Raw genomic sequence first — 24,430 nt, forward strand, 5'->3', positions numbered from 1 at the left:
TCAAAACATGAAATAAACCCATTTTATATTAAAGAGTCATTTGAAACTGTTCATTACATGACAGAAATAATTTAAAAATTAAAAACAAAAAAAAGAACTGATGTATGTTCTTTCAGATAGAAATGGAATCAAACATAAAAGATAAAGTGTTACACAGGTATGTCACACAGCTGTGAGAAAGCTAATTTAAATTGTTTTCCTGCCAATAAAATAAGTATTTGATTAATAATTTTCCCTATACACCCTGTATTATCATATTTAACTGATGAATACCACACAGTTGTACAAGTTTGTAACTGCTCTCCTGTTTTTGAAGAATTCAAGGACTGCCTTTAAGTAATGTCATTTAAGTGCCTAGCATAATGACAACTCTCCTAATCAAACATTTAATCCAAAGCAGCACAACCTAAGTTTTCTCTTACACTGAATTTTTAACCTTCTTTTCAATCAACAGAAGCACAGACAAGAATATCACATTGATCCTAATTAATTACATGTAAAACTAACTACGTGGTATAACATAAATCCTGAAAGACAATAGATGGTCAGAATTGTTATTCATTTCAAAAAGTAAAAACAGAATTTGAAACGGCAAATATTTCCACATTTTTGACATCCTCACCAACTTTCTGAAGGTAAGTTTTCACATTCTTGACAGTTCAGAGAAGTGGCTGGAAATTCATTTCTACCAGATGGGGTAACTCCTACTTTAATTAATCACTATCTTTTTAGCACAGCTGATAAAATCCTTATAGAAGCAGACAGCTGAAGTACTCTAGCAGGAAAATCCAACTGATAGTGCAGAAAATACTATTTTCAAGGACAGAATACTTTTTAATATAAATATAATTGAAATATGTATATATATATATGTATATCAAACGTACTAGGTTTGTGTTTCCAGATTTGGTATTTGAAAATATGCACAACAAAAATGAACTGGAAGGAACAAGCCACAGCTAGGACAACGATTCAGCATACTAATGCAAAAACTTCTTCATTCTTAAAACATTCTTTTTCCTTTCATTGATAACAGAGAAGGAAGTTAAAAAAACAAACAAATATAAACTCTAAAAGTTGATACTACTACTCCATATTTATATCTATATCACCTCATAAGTATGAAAATATGCCACCATCTTCACTTTGCTATTCATTTAATGTTAATTTTTCAGGGACAAAGTGAACTCACAGGTAGAACTGAGGCCTCATATAGCACCACTAATTTATTTTTATTTTTTATTTTTTTTAGCTCTTTAGTTACAATGGTCATAAGTCAGAATACCTAAATTTTATATATTTAATTTAAAATTATAACATTTGAGAAGATTTCACTCAGATAAGTAAGATTTCATATTGTGAACAGAGAGATTTATTATTAACCGAGATGAAAAAATAAGTAAGAGCCAAAGGAGAGGGTGGTGGCAGCTATTAAGTGCAAGTATTCAGTTATTATGAAATAATTTATTATTCCAAAAAGGCATACAAAAGATTTTATTTTAAAGCCTTTACTTTTCCAATTTAAAATATTTACATCATGCTTCAATTTAGCGTTATTCTTAATTCATTACAGTTCCAAAACTGAGTCACACTGAATTCCAAATAAGAGGTTCAGTTGTTTCCTTGTTTTCATACAAAAAAAAAAAAAAAAAAAAAAAAAAAAAAAAAACCTTCCTATATTAAAGCATTACAGTTTTCTATTTTGCTCTTATATTCAATTTTTATGTAACAAATAGAAGTATAATGGCATTCGACTTTTAAATAAAATCACACTTCATCCATCTATAACAAGAAGAGATTCCAAGAGACAAACTAATGAACTTACAGTAAGCAGCTGAACTTCTGATCCATGAGGCAGAATGCAATACATACAACTAAACAGATATAAACCACTTCTTTGCTCTCTGCATCCTCTGATTAACATGCCCATGTAAAACTAAAGTTTGATTTTCCGATTTGATTTTATTCCCTATTTACAGCTGGTTACTTGCATTAGCTTTAGGAAACCATTTTTTTTTCACGCTACAGATAAATTAATGTTATCTCAGCGAAACTTCTATGAAAGCAAATAAGGTTATCTTTGCAAGAAAAAACAGGATTGAAAAATAGTACTTCCAAATAGCCAGAGAAAAAATTAAATTAAATTAAAATTAAGTAAAATAATCAAACCCTGCAGCATCACGCACGTATTACATTCCACCTACTTCTATGGTATTTCTTCATGTCTAAACTCACTAAACAACATGACCAAAGGCAGAAGGGTCTAAAAGTCAGATTTTTCCTTTGCACACACACTATGACAAAACAGTCTTCCTGGCAATACAGTTGGATGAAACTATGTCCGGTATTAGCAGATTTCATGCAAAAACATCATGAACCATGTCATAGTAAGATAAGATCCAAAGATTTCCATTATTGCCTTTTTTTTTGTTTTGTTTTGTTTTTTTGTACAACATCAGGATGAGAACATATTCAGAACCTCTGAAAAAGCATTGTGTCTTCTTTTCTTTGGCTGGACATCCATTACATTACTTTTCCAAACAGAAATTAAAATATTTACCACTTTTCCTTTACTTGGTTAATCTCAGAAAGAGAATACAGGCAAAACTGATGAAATAGAATGCAAAGACAACCTGGGTTTGTATTATCATAACATTCAAATAGAAAGCTGGCTAGTTTTTTTGGCTCCTTAAAAATGGATGTCATTGTAAAAGGTACTTTAAGAGGATTGAAAATATTTATAGCAAATTTGGATTAAGAGGCCTCAACCTAAAGTTCACAATTACTGAACTGTAATCAAATGGAAAAACCTCATGCAAAAAAATTCAAATGATATCTATGATATCAGTCTAGGTAGACATCATATTGCAAACACATCAACCATCACCAAGTCCTTGGCTCTTCACATACTAAGTAATAGCCAGTTTTCTTCACATACTAAGTAATAACCAGTCTTCTTGAGCTTAAATATATTTTAATCTCAAGTTTTGGTTGAGGAATAATTTACGATTAGAGTGGTACTCCTTATTTTCCTTCCTTCAGTCTACATTTCTAGTCACTAAACTATTGAAGAGAGAACCCGTTTCATAATGTTGTTACAAGTATAATCCATTCAAAATACAAGATATTTAAACCATTGCCCAAAATATAGAAAGATCTGTGCCCTCCCTAAGCATCACTTAAGAGGAATTACTAGTATTACAATTACTAGTATTACTAGCAGACAACTCTGGAAACAGATTAAAGGGGGAAAAAAATGAAATCAGGACGGACCAGACTTCTAAAACAGTACAACAAAAGACACCTAAAAAACTCCAATGCCAAAAGGAAAATAACTAGTAACAGCAAACCTAATTAATTAATTCCTTCAACATTGGATCAATACTTTCCTTAAGGATTTAGTTTTCCTTAGTCCCATAGAGCAAAACAGAAATTTGCAGAAATGTTATCCTATACATTTTTCATTATTCGATTAAAAGTGAAACACGGGAAAAAATAGAATTTCAGGATGACAAAGAATGAACTGAAAAACACACAATTGTCTTAGTAATGAAGTTCCCTTTATTTATATATGAGGATAAGTAATCTATAATAACATTATGAAAGATGATGGGCAAACATACCACCTCTGCTAGGTTTCTGAAAAAAAACCACCTATGTTTGCTGCATCAACTATCAATCATTTGCTCTTCAACCACATATCAGGTAGTCCTTTTAAAAATCTATTTTCCTGTTCACTTTCCATGGTTATTAAAACCATGAAAAAAGTGTGATCTATTTTTTGTATTACAAAAATCAGTAGCCTAAATGAAAACTGCATGAACTGCATAACCAAGAGATTATTCACCAAAAAAATATATAGTCAAACAGATAAATCCATTAGCTTATGTTAAAGACCCTGTTTGCAACAAGGTCTTTTAAGTAAGCTAAAAGTCTTTTAATTCCTGGCGATAAGATGGGGAAAAAGACATTCTCCTTTAACAGACGAACAGTTATATTGTTTTTGCATTACATATCTGAAGTATTTAACATTTTCCTTTTTCCATCAAGTTCACACCACACAATATACTCTAAAAATATGTAGAAGCTACCAACTTTTTTGACGCAGAATTTGAAATCCTTTTAACTATATTTCAAACCATCATAACAACATCTTAATGTATATTTGTAAATTTTAAGGATTTTTTTTTTTTCCAAAAACATATATCATAACCACAGAGATAAAGATTTACTTACCTGATCCTCTTTTGGTCACAACCTTCAAGCTCTGAGTTAGAGCAGCATACAAGAGAATCAAATTTGGAATGGGAGCTTTCATCTTCTGTCTTTCCACAGCTGCTCCCTAGAGTTCAAAAAAGAAAAATACTGGTTTTATACTCATACTGAAAAAATCATTGCAGCAACTAATTATACAAAATACTGTCACTATAGAAAATTTGATTTTTTTTTTTTTGTGAGCAGCTTAACCCACCAACATGATATATCACTGCTAAAAAATAAAAATAAAAAATAAATAAAATAAAATAAATTGAAATCACCTTAAAGCAAACACATGCATGCACTATATTTAAACCAAGAGCCTGAGTTCTAATTTTGGTTGCACATTGAAAATTCATTGGGTCCCTGTTAAATTCTCCTAATAGATCTCCTGGATCATTACTGATCAATTTATCCTATAAAAAAGTGTGATCTTTTCACTAAACCTGAAAAATCAAATTATTTCTTTTAATCATTTTTCCCTAACATAATAAATAAATAAATAATACTCTTTTTTTTTTTTTTTTTTTTTTTTTTTTTTCCCCACATTTATTTATTCCAGATACTGAGCACAAGATTCACAATGAAACAAGCAATTAATTAAAAACAAATTTGGTCATCTTCTTAGGAATAGTGAAAAGGGAACATTAACAGCCCACCAGAGGAACCAGCAGAGACTCCTGTAAGTTCCTTTTATATGAGCTGAAGTCCCATGAGCAAGATCAAACAAACATATTCACTGCAGCAAATGTGAAGTGAATGTTATTAGGATGGGAGAGGGATGGATCACAGGTTGTATAGCTCAGCCTTCACCTCTAAGACAGGAACAAAGGCTTCCATTTCTATTACTCATGTTCTTGGGGGATGAAGCAGTATAAGCAGCAGGTGAAAATGGGGAGTACACATTTTTTTAATTCCCCATATAACTCAGAGGGTGTAAGAGTGTAATCTAGTCATGATGGTGTTCCAGCTTTGTTTTTCAATGGTTGATAGCACTAACAACCCACATTTCAATGTCTTAAAGGATGGAGTGGGGGCCAAAGCTTCCTCTGACTAGTCAACCTAGATGGCATAGTATGTATTATCTGTACTCAGGATAGTATTTTATGCAAAGAGAGTCATGTAATGAAAGAAAGGGCTGTGATCAATGGTTCATTAATATTATAAACAAAGACCAAATGAAACCAATGTGGTCTTGATATTGACCTCTGCTGATCACAGCACTGTACAGCAACTGGTAATATTTTCAAAATAAACCACATGGTACAAGCTTTGATTTCAAAAGAGACTGTGAATCTTTTGCACTTTCATTGGCAGTCAGATTACTCTGTACCCAAGATATTTCTGAAAGCAGTATCTTAAAATATTTTTACTTCAGAAGAGAACAGGTTAGAAATAAAAAATAGTGGGGTTGTAAAAGAGCGCATTATGGGAAGAATCACTTAAACAATGATTCTTGAAGAATCCTTCTTCAAGCTTTACGTTTCAAGGTATTTGAGAACTAAGTGCAAACTTATTACATTCGTGATTATGGGTTTATTAAAGATGAAGGAGTAAGAGAATACAGATTGAAAACAGCAGTTTGATATCTAATTTTGATACTGATATTTGTATAGAGATACACACAGACAGTAACACATTTGCTCATTCACTGGCTGTTAGCAAACTCTAGGACTCCTGCACTAATTTAAAGCTCTCTCAATGAACCCTGCCAACTCCCATCCTAAAACCCTTTTCTGGTGATGGAAAAAGCTATTCCTGTCTGTTGTCAGCAGGCTTGGTCTCATGTAAATCAACCGAAGGTCAAAAAACCCAGCCCCCTGCCGGTGACACCAGGCTCAGAGCCAATTATTAATCCACTGGTTCATCATGTCCAGTCCCTCATTATTTCCTGTAACTGGAGGGATAGAGGAGAACACGACTTGTGCTCCTGAACCCTTGACCAGTCTCCCCAAGGCTCTGAAGTCCTTCTTCATAGTCCTTAGAGGAGCTCTTCCTATTTCATCACTGCCTACCTGAAACAGCAAAAGATGATAATAATCCGAGGGCCATACTAGCGAAGGAAGTTTCTTCCTTACATCTTTAACCCAGGCCCCCAGGAGGCAGCAGACCTCCCTGTGTAGCAGGTCTGGTCTGCATATTGGGCCTTTGGCTCCCTTCAGCAGCAAGTCACCAATGACAATGACCCATCTTTTACTCTTTACTGAGGAGGTTTTAATGCAGCAGGTAGTCTGATTAGACTTTGGTGACACCTCCAAGTAGGGAGAACCATCACCCTTGCCATTGTCCAGTTGTCCTCACAGATCAGTGTACCTGTCCTGCAGGGGCAGCTGGAGAGGTAGGGGAATCACCAGGCAGGTGGACCTGCTACACTTGTAACGCCAAGCAGGGACCTTCTACCATTGCCCCCTGCCCAATTCATCACCATTGTTGTTAGGGGGAGAGGAGAGGGGGTTCACTGTAGCAGGAACTCTGTCTGCCTGCTGGTCCCCTCCTCTTACCTGCTCGCAAGGCAGTAGGGCGTGATGTGTTTCTCTTGGAGCCTCTGCTGGCTGCCTAAGCCTCAAGGCTGGTAGGGACTGGCTCCACCAATCTATCTCCCCCTCACTCTCCTTAATGCTCCTCAGCCTCTCCACCTCTTCCTTTAGGTCAGCCACAAGGCTGAGTAAATCATTCACCTAGTCGCATCTGACGCAGGTGTTGTCTCTGTCACCCTGTACTGCAAGGGCCAGGCTCTGGCACTCACTGCAACCAGAGACCTGTGCACTTACACGTTTGTGTGGGGCCTCTGTCTGGGTCTCCACATTTTTCTTGACAACAGCCTCCTGCCAGGGTGCAACCATGGCAAAACAGCAGGCTCACTAGTACTCTCTACAGTAGCTTCCTCGCTAAAATCGTAAGTTGTAAGAGGCAGACTTCCCAGAGGGGAGAGAGGTGGGAAAGGGAGGAAAGCATCCACTAACTGCTAAGCCAGTCCTGTTTGCAGCGCTCCCTAGGGACTGCTTTTATACAGTCAGGGTCTTGCTGTCTCGGTGAGTGGCTGTGAAATGGCGGCGACGCCGGATTTAAATGGCCCGCCGCTGCCACTGCTGGCTCCATCCGCGCCTCGTCAGTTCCCTCGTGAGGGCTGAGGGGTCCTGGCGGCTCCCTCGGCTGCCTCTAACCGTGTCGATGACGGGGTATGGGCCTCTCTTGTCTCATATGGGCTCTCCTCAGAGTTTACCAACATTTACCTTCTGTTTCCACACCCCTTCCTGCAGCAGGAGAAGCTTTTTTTGTTTTTGTTTTGTTTGTTTCTTTTGTTTTTCTTTTCTTCCTGGTCTTGTATTATAAAAATATAAAAACTCAAAGAAAAGACAGTAAGTTAAAGATCACTGTAGAGGAGTCGGTACTTTATGCCTTTGTACATTGTGAGGTTGGAGAATCTGGCTCACATCATTCTCATGACTGATTCAAAGCAGGTGTCCCAGGTGAATGCCTCAGCAATTGAGCAGTCTAGAAATTGTCACCTATTGAAATCAGTTGCAAAGACAAAATAAGCAGATCAGAAGGAAATCAAAAAGAAACATCCCAAGATGATCTTAAAACAAACCCACAGAAAATTCCTTCTCTAGTGTAATAAGTATGTCTGAGGCCTAGATGCTGAAATACATTGTTAGTTTTTTAACTGAAGAACAAAATAAAAGGCATAATCCTGAGAAGCAAAATTCTTAACACTAATTTTAGTGTGATATCTCATGAACTGGAAACAGCCTTCCTTCAGCAGTTATTTTTTTGTTGCTGTTGTTTTGGGCTGTTTTGTTGTTGTTTTGTTTGTTTGTTTGTTTTTTACTAAAAACAAGTACTTTTTTAATATAGGTAGTAATTAAAAAATATATATTATTTCATGATTAAATGGAAATAGCATGTCTGCTGTTTCTGTAAGCAATAAGCAGATATACAGGTGACGTATGCATCAAAAAAGGCCTTTTTAATTTTATTTTTTTTCTGGTTTTCAGTTACCTCTTCCAGAAAGCTAAGACAGTGTATGGTAGATACAAAATTCATTGCTGTGTCTCAAGTTGTATCGATGCCAGCATATTTTACAAATTCTTTAGCTATGAGGGTACTTGACTCTTCGGATGAATAATAAAATAACAAAATATTTTAGAATCAGGGATTTTTGGTTGCCTGCTCTTTATATGATAGGAAGAACTGAAATATAGTAGTGGGTTGTTTATTTGCAGGAATCACAATATCTAAAGCATGTTGAATGCTTCTAGATCAATATATTTCATACAAATTTTAACTAGGTATGAAAATAATTTTCAAAAGGTCTTTTCGATAGAGAATGTCATTGCTTGACACAAAAATGACATAGGAAGCCTCTGGCAGCTGCACTGTTGAGTATCTTAGTTTCCACTTGAGGCAGAAATAGAAATACAGCTGTATCTCAACATTAACGTTCACTGGGGAAATGCCAAGCAAGATTTTTTTCTTACTTGTTATAAATACTCACTGTAAGGGAAATGCATACACTTACACACACGCTCCCCAAAACAGCTCAGCAGAAATAAAATTAACCACAGTAAAGCAATTCCTGGTAAGGCAGGCAAATTGAAAAGAAAATTCTCTTTTCCTAATTTTACTTATGTTCATTTTGGGTCTTTCCCAAAAGCTGAATTACACTTAATTGAAGTAGGAAACTTTCTGTTGGCTCAGTCCCTAGCAATAAATTCAAGGGTTTGTATCTCAATGTTAGTCTATAAATGCTACCTAGTGTCCATGAGGTAATTATCTGAAAACCATTTTTTCTTCCTGTGCTGCCTTTCTAAGGAAGGATATTTCTAAGTGAAGGATATTCTTACTTCATTATCTTCCATCAAATCCCCTCCAAAAGGGAAAAAAAAAAAAAAAAAAAAAAAAGCAGGACCTTGTCCCTGCAAAATACTTCACAACTCTTATATAGTAATGTGGTTTTCTGAATGGCTTATCAATTTATCCAATATTGTCATAGTGTTTCCCACTTCTCTGTCAATCTATACTTCTCTTGAAATGTACTTTCATTATAAGCATAAGGAAAAAAGGACTCTTTCTTTAGATAATCTTTCTTTAGGAAACTGTCCTGCACCTTGAACTATGGGGTTAGTGTGTCATGAAAGTGCTAAGTTTAATAAGATTAGTTTGCTTTAAAGAAGGCAGGCAGGCAGGCAGGAAGGAAAACAAAACTAACTCTTCATTTAAGTATATATTTTCATGTGGCAGAAAAGTCTTTAAACATAAGTGAAAACCTCACAATTTTCAGTTTCTGCTCTTGGAAAGCAACGATTGAGTGAAGTGATGAAAGTTTCTTTCTTTGGTGCTGGTATTGTGGAATAAGGCACAAACTTGTCCCTGATAAATTATGAAAAGAAACAAAATTGCAAAGAAACATCACACCTAAAAACATCAGAAAAAAAACATAAAACCTCAATGCCTATTCAGCAACAGTCTCTTTTTAAGTGACAGTTCCTTTCAAATCACTGAACAGCATGTCATTATATCTCACAAAGTATGAAGCACATGCACTTACAAAATATAGTATAGTACCTTTGGTACATGCAGAATACAACTTAAACAGTTTGAAAGTAATTGCTTTAGATTTGTAAATTGCAAACAAAAGGTAAAATTAGAATCAGTGTGATTTCACAAGCAAGTGTCAATTCATTGTCATGATTTTCTACAAGTGTCATGTAACAGGAGAGTCTTAACAACATTTAAAATGTTAGTTAGAGGAACATACACCTGCTTCAGAAGCAAAAGGCCATAAAAATACTTTCCAAAGTCTAAGAAAACAAAGAGTCATCAATCAGATTTTCAGGCACTCATGAGAAACTAGTCGTAAGCCCCAGAAAGATATGAAGAAATAATTTCTTCCTTTTTATGGCCTTAAATATGTCAAGATAGATGAAGAGGAAAGCTTCAAAGAAAACTGACTTGAAATACTGTCCTTCTGAAAGGAAAGAAAGAAAAAAAAAAAAAAAAAAGCCCTTCTTCCAAATCCTTCTGCATGTGTAACCAGTCTTCCACCTATTATGGCATGTTCCTTTCCTGTGAGATATCTAAACTTAACTATCTGCTCTTCCGTTAGTTCCTTGACCACTCTGTAGCTTTGCTTTTGGGGATTGAGTAGTCATTTCTTGTTCTTGTACCAATCTGAAATTCCATCTCTGCAAAGACTGACAAAAGAAAGTTTTAATATTCCAAATATCATTTTATTGGATAATTCTAATTGGATGTGTTTTCAGGCAACTAAACGAGCTCCCAAAATATTTACAATGAAGGTAAAATAACAACCTTGCTTTGCTAAGTATATTCACTGTATGTATTTGTGGAATTCAAACTCTTTTTCTACATAAGGCAAATTTTCAACTACTAGCTATCTGCAACAAACCAACAGTAGAAAAAGCTGAAATACTGTAGGTCCCTATATAGTTAGTTTTCTGCTATTTTCTAATTAGCAAAGAGTAACAGTTACATATGAATATAACATGTTTAAGAAATAAATTTGCAAGATGTAACTTAGAGTAAGTGAAGAACTTTCAGTATAATTTTGAGTTTAACTTAGGCTAAAACTACTTTTTTTTTTCTTAAAACATTTAGTCTTCCTGATTTTTTTTTTTTTTTTGAATAAACGCTTGATAAAATAACCGTGATGTTCCTCAGACTTTATGACAGAAGACTCTAGTTACTTTGACTAGCAATGAGCATTTTGGGAATGATTTAATTCCAAAAATTCTCTAAATAATATTTCCCATATGATTCACTAATGACAGAGACATTTTCCCTTGAATTGAAGAGGGACAGAAGGATCTGGAGGATGAAGCTCCACTGTATATTCTGATGGAACATTTTCTTGCTTGATAATAAAATCCCTCACAATCACTGAGACTATTGGTTTACATAACACTAACATTAATGATTGTCTTTTGTGTTATACACAGTAGGCTACATATTTTCCTTTTTTTCACAGTTGATCCTTGTAATGTAATCTTACTAATACAGTGCAATCTTAGACCTTAGAGTACAACCTGTTTCTAATTTAATGCTTATTCAACTCTGCCATATTAGAAGTTAGGTCCCTAATTTACATTACATTTCATAGTATATGAGCTTGCTTTATATTTTCAGGGTTGTGAAGAGGGAGAAGCAGGTGTTCCATTTATTCTTTCTCTTTTGTGGGCTAACTGCCAAATCCTGTGTGCTTGTCCAAACCAAATTTCAATAACCTGATATAAGACCCTGAGAGTGCTTCTGGGGCTGCCCAGCCTTCACTTGGTCCTCCCCCACCCCTGCCTGAAGCCTGGCTTTTGTCCTGGCCCTCTGCTTACCATGCCAGGGGCTGTAGGCAGACCCCATAACCAGCCCCCACATCCAGATGCCATGGGTGAGGGCACGGGCTATGCTGTGACTGCCCATGGGGCCTGGCTTCCCATGGCAGGGGGGCAGTCAGCCCTTACTGCAGCCTGGCACCTGCTGTGCAAGAGGCTCTGAAGTCCCAGAAAAACTGTATTCACCAGTGGCTGCTTGCTTCCAGTGGGAGAACAGTCCTTGCATTTTAATGCTACAAACAACCTGGGAAGAAAGTCACCACTTCCCCCTAGAAATGTGAGTATTGTGATTAGGTTTGTGTTAACAATAATAATAATAATAATAATAATAAAATAAAAAATAAAAAGCTTTAGAAGTTCACAATATTACAAATTTCCTTATCTATGATAAAATTATTTTTGGATGTCAGCCTGCAATATGCTACCTGCATTTAGGTAGCAAAAAATCAGTTTCCGTATGGAAGGTATTTCCATAGGCAAGATGGTAGTAGCTTTCCATAGGCAACCTACTACTTCATGAAGACAAAAGGATCCATATGTTGAATTTACCATTAAAAAACAACAGAAAGCACCTTAAGAGAGAGATATCGATTTGATGGGTGGATCATTCAGTGGATAAGGAATTTGCTTGAAAGTCATACCCAGAAAGCGGTGGTCAATGGCTATAAGTCCAGGTGGAAGCCCGTGACGAGTGATGTCCCTCAGGGGTCTGTCCTGGGACCAGTGCTGTTTCATATCTTTATCAACAACATAGACAGTGGGATCGAGTGCACTCTCAGGAAGTTTGTAGATGACACCAAGCTGAGTGGTGCAGTTGATACAACAGAAGGAAGGGGTGCCATCCAAAGGGACCTGGAAAGCTTGAGAAGTGAGCCTACGTGAACCTAATGAGGTTCAACAAGTCCAAGTGCAAGGTACTGCTCCCTGGTTGGGGCAATCTCAGACATAAGTACAGAGTGGGAGAAGAACTCATTGAGAGCAGTCCCGCAGAGGAGGACTTGGGTTCTGGTGGACAAAAAGCTCGACATGAGCCAGCAGAGTGTGCTTGCAGCCCAGAAGGCCATCTGCATCCTGGGCTGCATCAACAGAAGAGTGGCCAGCAGGTGGAGGAAGGTGATTGTTCCCCTCTACTCTGCCCTTGTGAGTCCCCACTTGGAGTGCTGCATCCAGGTCTGGAGCCCCCAGCAAAAGAAGAATGTGGGTCTGTTAGAATGGGTCCAGAGGAAGGCCACAAAGATGATCAAGTGGTGGGGTGACCTGGTTGCGGCCTTTCAGTACTTAAAGTGGGCTTATGAAAAAGATGGAGAGCGACTCTTTGCTCAGTCAGATACTTACAAGACAAGGGGAAATGGTTTTTAAACTAAAAGAGAGGAGATTTAGATTAGAGGTTTGGAGGAAATTCTTCACTCAGAGGGTGGTGAGGCACTGGAACAGGTAGCCCAGAGAGGTTGTGGATGCCTCATCTCTGGAGGTGTTCAAGACCAGGTCGGATGAGGTCCTGAGCAATGTGATCTAGTGTGTGGCATCCCTGCCTATGGCAGGGAGGTTGGAGTTAGATAATCTTCAAGGTCCCTTCCAACCCAAGCCATTCTATGATTCTATGATTCCATGAAAAAGGTCATCAGCTTTACCAATCATATACAGATCTCACGTACAACAACTGAAAACAGAACAATTCCTACAGGTATTATCATTAAATTGTTTTGTAAAGGACTGATATCTATAATTGAAATATATACCTTTGCAGTTTATTAAAGTTGTAGGGTGAAAACTTCAAAAATAGATATAACTAAAATTTGTTATGTCTACATGGCAATTCTTTATGACACGTGGGACCACCTAACATGACTTGGGGAGTTCTCAGTTTTATTTTATTTTATATTGTTTTTCTGCAACAGTTGTGAAGAAATGGAGCAGTTCTTTCTGCTCTGATCTGCACCTTAATTATTGTGAACAAGCCTGTGTACAAGACTGACAGTCACATCATAATTTCATAATTCCTAACCTTTATTATTGAAGGAGCAGAAGGGTGAAAGAAAATGTTGAAAATAATGCTAAAGCTTTCTCCATTAAATCTGGAAAGTGTTTATCTTCACTGAACAAGATAACTTTGAAACTGCCCAGGCCCATCATTCAGTTTGGAATGACATTCTTTTATTTCAACTTCATTTTCCTTGTTGCTCTTGTTGCTTTTTTTGGCTAAGTTTTGAAAAGCATGTACCAACATATCTAATTTCTTAGCAAAACTCTGCTCAGTCTTCACTTCATTGCCCTTGCACCAACCAGCTACCTAATATTCCTAATGCTAAAGAAAACTTCATTGCTTGTGTGGAAAGACAGTAGGAGACCTATGGCTTTATAAAACTGTACTGAGATCCAAGGTCAGAAAAGGGGTGTTACTGCCCTACCCAATTACAACTTTTACGTGCTGCTGAACAGTGCTGCTTTTTAATAGCTGCAATTTTTGATTCGACACTAAGTCTTGAGACAGAGTTCTTGTACCAATGTAGCACAATCAATGTTTAGCCATGAAATATATGATATACAAACTTAAAAATGCAATATCCTGATGGTAACAATGGCTGTTCCAAAGCCTTCTAAAATCAATTTCAGATTATAACAAAGGAAAATATAAATCATGCAAAGATTTACACATATCTAGGTCACAGGCTGAGTGTTAATTACACTGTAATTGCAGTACATTCCATATACTTCTAGCAATTTTCATAACTGGGGCTATTATTACAGTGTCCTTCAAGATCTTTCTTTCGGAATAATGATGAAAAAAAAAAAACTCTCAAAAATAACTTTCCTCTGGAAATTAGGAGCACTGTCTACCACCATGACATGCCTCTACCCCTTCAGAGCTGGGATTTCAAATACTCATAGATCAGTAAGAGACTGAGAAGCAGACTGTGGTGGATCAGTCTTGGGATTCCAAACCCGTAATTCAAACCCTTTTGACTTAAAATGGATGATATGTATAATAGAAATAACACAGAAGAAGAGACTGGAATCTTTTCCTGAAGAAGTACTGTAACTACGAGACCACAATTTGTCTCTTTTTGCTTCTTTTTCCAGGCTCCTGAATTTATATGCACAAGGCCTTGTTTTCCCCAGAAATGATAGAGATTGCTGTCATCAAAATAATTGGATGAGAGATTAGGGAAATGTGGGTTCAAATTCTTCAGATCAAGAAGACTTACAAAATAATACTCCCGTTAACTGAGCATGTGCTGTAACTCTAACACATATACATATTGTGTACTTTCAAAGGAGTAGTTTGCACTGAGTAAAACGTTATCACATAAAATAAATGCAGCAAATGTTTATGGGTGGCTCATTCAAAACTATTCAGTTAATTTCCACCCTGTTGCACAGAGCAGAATGATTCTCATCATATTGACTATACATAAAAATAGAGCATTCCATAAAACTTTATCATCTCATATTGTGAAAGCCCTCAGGAAGTTTTAAAAGCTCAGCAGAAATATATCTATTTTCCACAGAATTCAAAACTGAGCATAAAAGCATTTGTCCATGAATTCATGCTACTAGCTGACTACTATATGATTATACATACAATATAATATATTATAATATACAATATATATAATAATATATACAAAATCTGTATCAGAATACCACTGCTGAGGTTTTGGTTCTTCAAAAAAATAAATGTCTAAAATAGAAGATTTGGGGTACATTCTAAAAATAAATGCGTCAATAGTTGATGTTTATATTATTTCCACAGGATTTTGAATTCAAACATACTCCACCCATGCATATTAAGACAGAATGTGACCTCTCATTGTCTAATAGCAGCCATCCCAGCCTCAGACAATGAACTGCGAAGGCTCTGTTTTCTGGGTAGCTGCAGAAACAACAGAAGATCCACAAGTGATAGTCATCTTTCTATTTCTGTCTCCTGATTGTTCATAGCTATTGTGCTTACATACTATCAGGAATAGAAGTGGATGCATATGCAAGTTAAAATTATTTCACAGGCAGTGATTTTTATACTGCACAAGTCTTGCTTAACCTTTAATTGGTTATAACACTGGTGTATTGATAAGGGCTATTACAGGTACTAGAAAAATATGTATATAAAAAAGAAAACCTTTAAGGCCATCATGCTTGAAATGCCCCACAATAACTTCCAACCTTAGCCATGCTGGAGAGAAAGTAGGAAGAATGGAAAAAATCAGGGTGCATTAGATCGATTTTAAGCAAAAGGTGTAAGTATAACGCCCTTGTACCTTGCTGAATTAAATGCTGTAACTTGATACTTATATCTAGCCATTGCCTATAGTTCATTGGCCCATATGTCATACTGACAGTTTTACACACTTTACAGTGCAATGCATAGTATTTGCAATCATTACATAGAAAAAGACAGAGTGCATTCTTTACTGACCTTTGTACATTTAGGAAAGAAACTGTTTCTGTTTCCTGTGCATATATTGTTAGTAATTGTGTGCAAATAAACTGTCAATTCAGGCAAGCATAATAAGAGAATCCTAAAGTAAGCAAAGGTTTAAGCAAGTACAGAATATTAGCACATCTCTAACATAACAAGTATTAGATACTCACCAAGAAGCTTTTAGCTCTATTATATGTAATCACTTAGATACTGTTGAGGTTTTGGCTATCAGTTTGTATCAGTCAGCTAGCTCAAACTTCAATTTTAAAACAAATGTTTAATAAAATGTGTTTCAGTCCCATGTGAATCAGGTCATCTGCTTTCAGAGCAAGGAAAATGATAAGAGTTTAGCATCCTTTAGTTTCTTCATCTTTAGCATTTTTCGTTTTCTTCATCTGCTGTCAGATCATCATGAAACTTTATAGAATACGTGGAATCTTTTCAGCACATACAATATTTCAAAATATTTGGTATACTCTACAATATTTAAAACACATAAATCTACCATAATGATAATTTTGTCTTTGATGTATATATATTTGGTCAGGAAAGGTAATTCTCTTAGTTTTACACTGTTTACAAGTTTTAGGCTTTCTTGAATACATTCTCAATGAATATAATGTCAAAAGACTTTGCTGAAACATATGTTAACATGAACAGCAGACAACTCCCAAAGAAATGGAGATGTCTACCCTTGTAACAAAACCTTTGATGTAAAGTTATTGGTAAGCATGTATTAGTTCTAAATATGTTCAGTATTAGCTAGGCCAAATACACACCTTTCAATGCTACTGATTTTAGGGCTTATCAGTACTAATTGTTTTGTCCTGAAAGTCCAGGGGCAGATGTGGAAAGTATGCCTCCTACTTACTGAGAGATGATGGCTTATGCTGGGCACTGCAACTCTGATGCTCACACAACTGCAAGACCTTAATTGAATGCACAGTGATTTTTTTTCCCCAAGGTTCTCAATTGTTTACGTAATGTGGCTCATACAACTAATAAAAAGGCTACTTTGTGCACAAAAATTTATTGCCATTTTGCAGAAAGGACAACTTATTGCTTCTTTTTTTCAAAAGAGCCTGATCAAGGCAGAGCTAATACAGGAAAACGCAATGGTTTCAGTAAGGAAGCAAGCATCCCAGCTTTTGTTCAGACTAAAATTACTGTTTTCTCCTTCTCAGTTTTATGGGGTGACACAAGGGCTAGAGGAATATGTAATACAGTAAATGGGTAAGGAACATCAAAACAATCTTAAAAGCATCAAGTAAATTTGTGTGAAACAGTATCTTCTGTTTTGACTGAACATACTTACCACACATGAGGGCAGCAGCTCCCTGAGGCCAAGACTATGGGGGTCCCCTTGCAGGGCTCAGGGCAGGGCCTGGCAGCCAGCCATCCCTCCATGCCAGACAGGGCAGCTGGGGGCAACTGCAGCAGTTCCAGCCCCCGGCACCTCCCTAGACAAAGGGCTGGGCTGAGGTCAGAGGCCAGGACATGTGGGCCCACAGGTGCACCCAGCTCGGAAAAAGACATGGATGGGCTGTGCAGGGCTCAGGCAGTGAGTGGCAGCAGTAGCTCAGGCCAGGCCCTGCAATAGGACCACACCTGGAAGTGGCTCCCACAAACCAGGGTTTGGCCCTGGCCACAGACACCCCTCGGCATGTCTGGGAAGCTGACCGCCCAGCCACAGTGGCGGTGCCTGGGGCTGGCATTCAGTACTGGTGAACAGGTGGGTGCTCTATGGGCTAGTGCACAGCAATATGAATACAAATCAGCTGGTAGATTTCTGCATAAATCTGGACAAATGTCACTATGCAAACCTGCTTGTAGTGTAGATATACCGGAGTAAAATCTTTTATTTAAGGCTTTTTAGAACAACACCAACATGCTATGGAAGTTCACAATCCAGTTCACTATTCTACAAGAGTTAATATTTTCAAAACACATGAAAACATTAGATAATGGATACTTCTAGATAAATATCCACTATAAACTGTAGATGGGTGTGCCCATTGAGAAATATCTATTTCCAAAGTTCAGTTTGATTTAATGGATTGATATGGTCCTTATTTCTCAGGTGATTTTTACTTTGTCCTCAGTCATGCTCCACGAGATAGGAGTTGTACCAACAGCCTTTTCAAGACAGTGTAAGTATATCCTTATACTGAACAGTGAAAGTGCTACTCAGGAGCTAGAAGAATAAAAGTGTTGACTACATTCCACAGAAGACATATTTTCTCCCGTATCTGTCCGCAGACATGCTCCAAAGGACAGCATTCCCCCAAGGAAGAAGTTAAAATTTCTCTTTTGAAGACAAGGACACCCGCTCTCTGCCCCCCAAAAATATAGAACCTTCAAAGGCTGAGAGAAAGGACTCTAACAATGTAGGGGTGAATACAGCAGAATCAGAGGAGGTGCAGAAGTAGGCTGGAGGCACAGCTGTGGGGCCTGCACAGTTAAGCAGGAGTCCTAAAAAGATGTATTGCTCCATCACCCTCTGCCTCTGATTCACTTTTGTGCTAGTTAAGAAGTTCTAAGAACTTGAAAATATGTCTTCACTGCCGTATTGGTGCATCCCCAAAGACACAACAAATCTCCATCAGATGCAAAAGAGGTAAATGTGGTGGTGTGGTAAGTAATGAAGAAGCTTTGCAGAAAGGTCTAAAGAGAGGGTGGAAGGCAGGAAAGCCAGGTAACGACATCACACTTCAAGTGAAGTGGCTTACATGTGATAGAAGGCATGGCAGAAGCCAATGCACGGCACTCACATTCATGAGGTTTGAAGCATAGAGACTTAATATGATGAAACTGTACAGCAGAATAACCCGTGTCCACCAAAAGAAATTTCACTTAGCTTGTCGCAGGTAGATTGAAAGATTGATTTGTTAGAGTAAAACAAGTCAGAACTAACATCAAGATTATAGCATACATATGTTCCTATGCTTACTGTATTAGACATTTGTCTCTCAAACATGTTGAGGAGGCCCAAAGCTTCTGTTGAATTTACTTCTTAAATTTTCCTCACTTGATTCTACACCTGAAAAATATCTTCTTCGTAGTTCTACTCCCATTTTTGCCTCCTCCACACTTTGCGCCAACATTTACCATGCATTTCACTGAGCTGGCAAGGGTGCTATTCACTTTTGCTGTGAACAATAAATCTTCAAGGAAATGTCAGAAAATGCAGGAGGGAAAGATGAGATGGAACTAGGTAAGTATAAATACAGACGTCAGCACTTAGGTCTGCCTAGACTGTCACCGAACCCTTTGCTTAATTCACCTACACAGTTTATGATGACATTCTTACATGTTGCTGACTAACTTAACTTATTGCAATATGTGAGTATAGCTTTGAGTCAGCAAAGCAAGTAAGGTTAGCGTGCAATACATTTGTTAATTCTGGCAGACTGTGAATATCCTGTGATATCAAGTAGCAATGCACTGTCTATATAGATCACAAGCAAGAAGCTGTTATCTCCAGACAAAACAGTCACCCTGGAACAGAACAACATATTCATCTTTTTGAGAGACCTAGACCACCTACATAAAAAAGAACTTTCCCCAAACTTCTAGCATTTGTGAAATGCAGTTTCCCACATGAAAGGATCGTATTTGGACTGAGTGAGCAAAGTCACTTAGCATGGATTTAAGAGTATGCTTAATTAGTCCACTGTTAAACTAATTAAATAATCTTAGTTCAACTAGTCTGAGGCTTTTCCACTTTGTAAGTAGATGAGAAAAAGTATTTTTCAATATATACAGCTTAATGACATTTTATAGGGGTATGAATCAGAATCCAATGAGAATTGTCAGATTTCTTTACTGAATTTCTTCACTGATTTCTTTTTCTTTTAAATAACTATTTAATTTGAGTGGTTTCAGCAAGACCTTTAACAATTAATTGCTTATCCCTATAAACATCTTTAGATGGAGAAATATATTTTGTGACATGTATCTAAGGTTGCTACTATTGTAAATAGCATTGTGAAAGTATTGCAAACTCCCTTATGAAGCCAATAAACTACAAAAACTTTACTGGAATAATTTAATGGAATAATTCCTATACTGAAATAATTACAACAAAAGGGTCAAGACTGAAATGTTATATATGTATAAAAGTTAAAACATACAAGCTTTTCATTGCATTAAGTTTGCCTTAGCTGGAGTATTTCATAAATCTCTTCCTCTAAACTCCCCATATGAAAGTATACATATGCATACTATATATGCATATGCAGCTTGCATGCTAAGAGCATCCAGTTCAATATGTCAGTTCAATACTAGGTAAGATTTGCATTGAATGTTTTATCCTGGGTGTTTTCTGCCACCGTAAGCCTGTTGTCAGTAAAGGTTAGCTCTGATTTTTGCAAACAACCGTTAAAACTCAGGTCCATTTATTATCTTCTGTGGTTTATCATAGACAACAATCTACTAATAATTTTGTCTTCCCACTGTGAAAATATCAGTATTACATCCAAACAAGTTCTCCCTCTGATTATTGGTAGTTTAACTGATTTGTTGTACAGTGTTCCCAACAAAGGTTAATTCTTCTCTTTTTGTGAATATGTGTAATTGTCAGTGGGAGTTTTATAGGTAAAAGGGATGACTTGCCCTCATACTGTAGACTCTGCACACACCCGTTAGTTGAAATTTTGGACTGCAGAAGAGCAGACTGCAGCTCTCATTTAAATTCATTAATACTGTTATGGAATCATTTAGCTGTTTTATGTATTATAGCAGCTGCTAGCGTAGCTTAAAATAAAATGGGAAGGGACCATTCTGTTTTCAGCATAACAGTTTTTACAGGCTTGAATGTGGCAAAAACATCATGCTATCTTTTGATGACTGTTCCCTGGTTGACTATCTCCCTAACAACAGATGATGCTTGTGTAATATTGTCTGAAACAAAAGGGCTTCAGTTTGTAATCCTACTCTCAGCACAGTTTGATTACTAAAACAGGCAAGACAAGGAGCCAGATAACTTAAAAGTATCACCTTCTCAGTTGCCCCACCAAAAATATGAGCTAATGACTCAGAAGATTATATCTCACTTCAATCATGTCACCACTTAGAATACAAGAGATCAACTTAAGGACTGACAGATCTCTCTTATTCCTTCCCCTCACCCTTTTTTAAAGTCATATTGCTTCCAAGAAGATGAAAACTCCTGTTTTATTCCTATAATCTTCATGCTTACTAAAGTCTCTGAAGAGTGCATAAACTCTAGCAGAAAACAGTAACCCACTTTGGATACAGGCACAGCAGTAAATCGATTTAATGATAAATAATTCTTTTGATTTTCTTGGCATAATCACCTTTTGGAATTAAGATATTCTCAAATGTACCTGTTTTCCAAATCTCTTACTCTTTCTTCAAATCAGGAATCTGAGAAGAAAAGAAAGTTTTGAAAATATCACCTGTACACTTCGTTGTTTTTCTGAAAGTCTAAACATTTCCTAGCTCATTGCTTCGCTACTGAATAATGCTTCCAATAAATATAACTATATCCATAATGTTTAGTATTTAATATTAAAAAAAAAAAAAATCCGATAAGGGTTGCATATCCTCTTGTTTATTATAAATAGTAGCCTCTATCCAGAACACAAAGGGCAGACTTGAAGCTACTTTGTGATAGCTCAAAAAACAAACAAACAAAACAGTTAATGAAGGAAAAAAATTAAAAATAAAATAAAAGATGCCAGCTTCATGCTTATTGCAAGGTTGAAACATAAAGGCAAAGCTTAACCAAACATATTCCAAATGACAGTTCTTCTGAGTCCTTCTGAGTTTTAATAATTAGCCTTCTGTTGTGGTTTAGCCCGGCTGGCAGCTAAACACCACACAGCCGTTCGCTCACCCTCTCCCCTCCCTCTCCGGGATGGGGGAGAGAAACGGGAAAGTGAAGTCTGTGAGTTGAGATAAAGACAGTTTATTAAGACAGGGAAAAGAATAACAACAATAATAATAATAATAATAACAATAATAGTATTAATAGTAATAATGTGTACGAAATAAGTGATGCACAATGCAATTGCTCACCACCCGTTGACCGATGCCCAGCCTATCCCCGAGCAGCCGGCCCCCCCCCCACCCCGGCTAGCCACCCCTATATATTGTTCAGCATGACGTCAGATGGTATGGAATACCCCTTTGGCCACTTTGGGTCAGCTGTCCTGGCTCTGTCCCCTCCCAGCTCCTGCTGCATCCCTAGCCTGCTCGCTAGCAGGACAGAGCGAGAAGCTGAAAAGTCCTTGGCTTGGTGTAAGCACTGCTCTACAACAATTAAAACCTCAGCATGTTATCAGCGCTCTTCTCATTCTAATCCAAAACATAGCACCCTGCCAGCTACTAGGAGGAAAATTAACTCTGTCCTACCTGAAACCAGGACACCTTCACAGAGGTTGTATACCATGCCAGAATATTTTTACTCTTCCCATGCAGTGTCATGTGCCTTTAGAACTTTTGGCAAAAAGCCAATGAGGTAAACACTTCTTCAAGAGCCTACTTGAGACCTCACTTTCATAGAAAAATATTTATAATAATAATAATAATAATAATAATAATAATAATAATAATTTATTCTTAAGAAAAAAATAGTAATTTAGGAGTTGAAATTAGAAAAGAGTCTCAATTAGAAAAGATCAGAGCAAAAAACCTTTACAAGCTGTCACTTGGTTCAGTGTTTAGGTATATGACTTCTATGGGTTGTTGGTAAATTGGAAAATCCTTAATAATTCTGCTACAATGCTGCTTGCAACAATCAACAATTCAACTAAATCAAATACTTATGAAAGAGTGAAAAAAATCCAGCTGCTTTGTTTACAATTGCATATATAATTTTAGGGAGTGCTGGAGTAAACATGAATTTAGTGTTTAATACTAGCCTAACAATTTCTGAGTTCTACAACAGAGTGGACAAGAATGGGAATATATTATCCAAAGTTTTAATTAAACACTAATGTATTTTAAGATTGTAAAAGTGTTTTGATAAATTAATGACTACAAAACAAAAAGAATTACCCAATCTTGCTTAGATTTTAGAAAAGTAAGTATATGTGGAAGGAAAAGAAAATAAATAACAAAAAGATGTCACCTGTCAGATCTACTATGGACATAAGGGAAGGGATGTGTTGAGTCATGTGAGGAATCTTCATTACAGTGCATCATTCCCTGCAGGCTGTGCTATCATATCTGCAAGAATGCACTCTGAACTTATATTTTATGCCTAGCATAGCTTTGAGTACATATTCTCTGCTACAGATGGAAGAGGATTTTTAGATCCATGTTAAATTGCCAAACTCTGACCTCACTTTCAGAAAGATGTTCTACATTTATAATAATAATAACAATAAAGAAAGTTTCTTTTCCAACCTTTTATTCCCTGTTCCTTCCTGTTCAAATGAAAATGAAATAGTGAACTCAGTTTCATCTGTAGGATCACAGGACTTAGTTTTAATTTCTTGTTAAATTTTACATGTGAACCCATCAGTTATTAATTTTTGCATTGAGTGTTTTTTCCCTTTCTGTTTCTCTATGTCCTTAAAAACTTTTCCTGTGTTTTAAGATTTATTGAATATCTCTCTAACTATGGAGCAGATATATATCTGGCTGGTTTTAGATAGACAATATTTACTACATAGGTATAAAAAGAAGCATGACATAAATGCTAGAGTCTTTCTTTTCACTGATACTCAGTAATAAAAGACATAATAGACAGTAGAAACTGGAGTGAACAAAGAAACTCTGAAGTAAGGGTTGACTGGTTATAGTAGAGAAGCTAAGTCCTTTTTCTCTGTTCCTTAACCATTACAAAGTGCAGAGTGGTGGGTTTCGCAAAGTATATGAGTATATTTGTCTATTCATAGCAGCTGTCCTCATGGGAATTAAGAGTAACCTCTATAGCATGCCATATTCCAATATAGTCCCAGATAAATTAAAATAATTTTATGGTATTTTTACAACCCATCTCACATTCTGTATTTCCTCTTGTGCATAGGAATAAAAAGAATACAAAAATTACCAAGGCAAGCTTTCAGAAAATCACCAACGACCCACTTTATAAAAGAATACTACCACTTTGTCTTGAAATGATTGCTGGCCTTAGAAGTTTCAATAACTGTAGTGAAGTGTTATTCTAAATTGCTAAGCCCACTGAGTAGCCAGCAATCATTAAAAGGTTTTCTAGTTTAATGGCATTATTTATCTTCATGCTGTGAACTATACTTGGCAGCACATTTCTGATGTTTAAAAGATACACAGCTTCTCATAAAAGGAGAAAATAATCTTCCAACATAGAAATTGTCTAACATGTATACTGACAGCTGTGTACTCTTTCAAAGGCTGTAGCAGAAGGATGAGATTGGAGAAATCTAATCTAATAAGAGGAGCAAGAGAGATT

At 36.6% G+C, this 24,430-nt stretch overlaps 1 protein-coding gene across 2 annotated transcripts in view; it reads right to left on the bottom strand.

The window, feature by feature from the left end:
* Positions 1 to 24,430, bottom strand: part of IL1RAPL1 (interleukin 1 receptor accessory protein like 1) — a 786,863-nt gene that overhangs the window by 687,754 nt on the left and 74,679 nt on the right. The window contains exons 1-2 of one of the 2 annotated variants that reach the window (XM_040531296.1): positions 6,759 to 7,248; positions 4,237 to 4,342 (exon numbers count right to left, since the gene is read on the bottom strand). In XM_040531296.1, coding sequence (XP_040387230.1) covers positions 4,237 to 4,318 — 82 coding nt within the window. In that variant the 5' untranslated portion in view covers positions 4,319 to 4,342; positions 6,759 to 7,248. Of the gene's footprint in view, positions 1 to 4,236; positions 4,343 to 6,758; positions 7,249 to 24,430 lie in introns of those variants that run through there. The other variant, XM_040531287.1, reaches the window with a different exon arrangement.

The sequence above is a fragment of the Cygnus olor genome, chromosome 1 (assembly GCF_009769625.2).
Source record: "Cygnus olor isolate bCygOlo1 chromosome 1, bCygOlo1.pri.v2, whole genome shotgun sequence".
NCBI lineage: Eukaryota > Metazoa > Chordata > Aves > Anseriformes > Anatidae > Cygnus > Cygnus olor.